Source organism: Lethenteron reissneri, unplaced genomic scaffold, assembly GCF_015708825.2.
Source record: "Lethenteron reissneri isolate LAM-NWPU_2019-01 unplaced genomic scaffold, ASM1570882v1 scaffold_1915, whole genome shotgun sequence".
Taxonomy (NCBI): domain Eukaryota; kingdom Metazoa; phylum Chordata; class Hyperoartia; order Petromyzontiformes; family Petromyzontidae; genus Lethenteron; species Lethenteron reissneri.
This window is the reverse complement of record NW_026891680.1, coordinates 191393-195873: the sequence shown is the minus strand read 5'-3', so window position 1 is coordinate 195873 and position 4481 is coordinate 191393. Positions and strand designations below refer to the sequence as shown.

General features: G+C 52.8%; 1 protein-coding gene across 1 annotated transcript in view; it reads left to right on the top strand.

Moving 5' to 3' along the window:
- The first annotated feature begins 1689 nt into the window (after positions 1-1689).
- Positions 1690-4481, top strand: part of LOC133339571 (glycine receptor subunit alphaZ1-like) — an 18904-nt gene continuing 16112 nt past the window's right edge. The window contains exon 1 of the mRNA XM_061547682.1: positions 1690-1744. Coding sequence (XP_061403666.1) covers positions 1690-1744 — 55 coding nt within the window. The remainder of the gene's footprint in view (positions 1745-4481) is intronic.

Below are 4481 nucleotides of genomic sequence, written 5' to 3'. Positions count from 1 at the left end.
TAAGTGGCGGTGACGTCACCACGACGCTTGTGCCAGGCTATGTGCATACATACACACCCACACATACACCCACATACACACACATACACACATACATACACACATAAACACACACACATAAGCACACACATACACACATAAGCACACACGTACACACACACACAGTACACAACAACAACGGACACTCGCCACTAAGTGACGGTGACGTCACCACGACGCTTGTGCCAGGCTATGTGCATGCACATACACACACATACACACACCCACACATACACACACATACACACACGTACACACACACACGTACACACATGCACACACACACATACACACACATGCACACACATAAACAACAACAACAACAACAACCGCCATTCGCCACTAAGTGGCGGTGACGTCACCACGATGCTTGTGCCAGGCCAAGTGCACCTTGAGGCCACGTGAAGTGTCGAAAGCCCGCTGGCAGGAGGTCACGGGGCAGACCCAGGTGCCACTGGTCGACTGACCGAGATGACCGAGATGACTGGCTGATGCACCACCTGTGCCCCCTACTGTGCCAACTTGCTGTGCTTTAGCCACCCGGCGCTCCGCTCGTTGTTGTGAGCGTCGCTCCTCCGCCCTCCGTTGTTGTTGGAGGGCGACTGCCTCCAACTGCCCAGTAGCGTCCTTCACGAGCCTCCTCCACTGAGGCCGATCTTGACACCGCTGGTACCAGTCATCGGCAAGTCCACTCAGCTCCACGTCCTCCTGTACCACATCACTCCATCTCTTCTCCAGCCCGTGCCGCGCCCGTCTAGCCCCCTCGATCCGGCCGAACAAAAGCTGTTTAGGCATGCGGTGGCTGGGCATGCGGGCTACATGACCCCAGCCAAACGCAGCCTTGCCTGCCGGAGGAGATCACTGATGGGACTTTGCCCAGATCTTTCAAGGATTTGTGAGCTCCTCACACATCCAGCCTGGTTAAACCCAGGATGGATCGTAGGCAGGCCAGCCTAAATGTTTCCAACCGGCGAAGATGCTCCACCAGGGGGGTCCACGTCTCGCAAGCGTAGAGAAGGGAGGGAATGACCGTGGCCGAGAAGACCTGAAGCTTCGTGCGGAGCGACAGACCAGGTAGCTTCCACCACAGCGTTACGCAACCGATGAAAGATATTGCCGCTCGACTGATTCGGAGTGAGACCTCTGCTGATAGACTGGAGCCGGTCATAAGCACACTGCCCAGGTATGGGAAACTCTCCACTCTCTCCACAACTGCCCCATCACCAATTGGGAGTTGTGGGGGTGGAGTGTCCGATGGTACAAAATACCCAGGCAGGTGCTTGGTTTGGTGGGGCTGATGGTAAGGCCCCACCTCTTAGTGGCACGCTCCAGTCTCAGCAGCAGCGCCTCCAACTCCTCTTCTGAATGAGCAGCTATTACCAAATCATCGGCATACATAACGTGGTTGACCAATAGGGAGCCATCCCTTGATCGCACCCGGGCGTCGATCAGCCTCCCATTATATCTGTACCAAACGGAAATTCCCCCGGTACAGCTATTGAAGGCTTCACGAACTACGCGGTCAAAATAGTGTTAAATAATGTGGGAGCCAGAGGACATCCCTGTCGCACACCCAAGGTGTACAGGGAAAGGCTCGACTCCCGGCCACGTAGTTTAACCGGGCCCGCTCACCATCATGAAGGTCCTCTAATGATCGTGAGCAGAGTCGGGTCCGGATCCGAAAAGCACGAAAAGAACAACCAGAGTCCAGTCCTACTGATGGTATCATAGGCCTTGACCAGGTCAATAAAGCAGAGATGTAGGATCTTTTTGGAATTCCCTACACCTCTGCTGTAGCAGACGGACAGAAATATGGGCATCGGGCAGGACCCGCCCTTTCTGAAACCGCATTGAGGGCTCCGCAAGCCCCTCTCAGCGTGCCTAGCCCAGGCGATGTTGAATAATCCTTGCCAGGACCTTACCCGGCACACTGAGGAGTGAGATGCCCCTGTAGTTGTCTACAGTCTGTGCGGTCCCCCTTCTTAAAGAGGGGGACCACCAGGGCATCCTTCCAGTCCTGCGGAACCCGTCCAGTGGTCCAGACTGTTGTTATGATGTCATATAGGGCAGTCTGTGCACAAACGCCCCTCCCTCAGCATTTCGCTTGGGAGATCATCTCTGCCCGGTGCCTTCCCTGGTCTCAGACTCCGGATCGCCCTCAGTACTTCCTCAACAGCTGGAACCTCAGCCAGCCACTCACAGGGGGTGACCTCTTCCAATATTTGAGGCACCGCAGCCTCAGCAGGGTTATCCCCACTTTGTGCCATGATGTTTTCCTGGCTGAGAGAATTTCCCTCCCCCAGGACCTCACAGAAATGCTCAGCAAATCTGCAAACCTGTTCCTGGGGGTCGGAGATTGGATCACCGTTTTTTCCTCTAATGATGGTAATAGGTGTGGCGCTGCAGGTTACTTTTTTGATGGAGTTAAATAGTGATTTGTGATCACGGGCCACTGAGGCAGACTCCATCTCCTCAGCAACCCGCGACCACCACCCATCCTTACAACGCCTTACGGCTCTCCGAACTTCCGAGCGAAGGCTGCGGTAAACCTCCTCATTCTCTGACGTGGGATGCTGTAGGCGATGAGAGTGGGCCTGTCGCTTTTTCTCAATTAACCTGAACACCTCCTCTGTCAGCCAGGGTTTCTGGGGAGGTCTGGACCGCGTACCCAAAGCAGCCATTGCAGCTGCATGAGTCACAGTCTAAACCTCGCCCATTTACCCTCGACATCAGGTGGAGTGGGGGACGATGCCAACCCCAGCTGCAAGCGATGATGAAATTCTCGCTTGCAACTTTCATCAGCTAACTGAGACCAGGCCACTTTTGGTTGGAATGGGATCCTGGGTGTACACCCACCACCGGAGTGGAAGAAAGGCAGGCGCATCTTACAGATGACTAGTCGATGGTCAGAGGACAGATCAGCTCCACGGTAGGTCCTGGTGTCAAGGACATGGGTTCGCATCCGCTGGTCCGTCACTATGTAGTCCAGCAGATGTTCTTGCTTGGACCCGGCATGTATCCATGATGTTGTGTGGATGCGCCGATGCCGGAAGAGCGTGTTGGTAATTACAAGCCCATGGGCTGCACAAAAATCTAGCAGCCTCCTACCGTTATTATTGAGCTGATCTGGCCCATGCCTTCCAATCACTCCAGACCAGGTGTCAGCATCATGACCAACTCGGGCATTGAAGTCACCCAACAAGATGACTCTGTCCCGAGTGGCCACTTTAGCCAGCACCTGTGACAGGAGGTCATAGAAAGCGTCTGACTCATCGGCTTTGCTTGCATCCCTCCACGGATGTTCGTCTTCGGTGGGGGCATAAGTAACCACGACCACCACTCCTCGCCTCTGGTTGATGGGAAGGCGAGCCCAAAGTATCCTGGGGCTTACAGCTTCCCACACCTCACCGCCACGCTCCCACGCCCCCTTCATTCTTTTGTTCAGAAGAAGAGCCACACCCTGTTGTTTGGCAGTCTCCTGCCCCGAGTAGAGGACTGTCCACCCCTCATGGTGGCAGGAGCCAGAACCGGTCCACCGGACCTCCTGAATGCCACAGAGATCCAGGCGGTACCGGGTCCAGCTCATGTTTAATTCGTGGTTTAGTGGTAATGAATTGAAGGTGGAGGGGTTACCAGCCCCTCTCACCCGTCCAGAGCCCCCGTTTAGCCACTGTGGTGGTCACAGACGCCATGAGGGGAGAGGCCAATGGGCATTGGCCCTCCCCCCACAGCACTGCCCACGACAGTGTTGCCCGTCCGGCACCGCGAGGAGGTAGGAGGTTGTTTTGCCGGACACATAAACACACACATACACACCCACACATACACACACGTACACACACACGCACACACAAAGACAAAGGCGCCCCGTATAGCCTCAACAGACTCTCGGGGCAAGTGCTGTCAGCGAGCCCAGCACCTGAACGTGTCTGGAACGTCGGGGCTACAACCTCTCACTCGGACAGCCTTCACAGACGTCACGTGACCTCAAACAAAAATGGCTGCCCAATGTGAACCACTTGCAATGCCATTTTCTTTTCGATTTAAAGCTTTCGTGACTGCAGGGATTCATCTTCTTGGTTCTATCGGTAAAGTCACGTAGAAGGGAAATATAAAAATAATAAAAATAAAACATAATAAAACAATTCTCACGACGTTTCGGCCACAACGCAAGCAGCCGTCCTCAGGTGAAAACCAGGTCTGCCGAGGCGACAGAATTGTATTTTATTATGTTTTATTTATTATTTTATTACTTCCCTTCTACGTGACTTTACCGAAAGAACCAAGAGATGAATCCCTGCAGTCACGAAAGCTTTAAATCGAAATTTAATTACGTTTTATTTTTATTATTTTATTATGTGTTCTTTTTATTATTTTATTATTTTTAATAAAAAACATAATAATATTTTATTATGTTTTCTTTTTATTATTTTATTATTTCC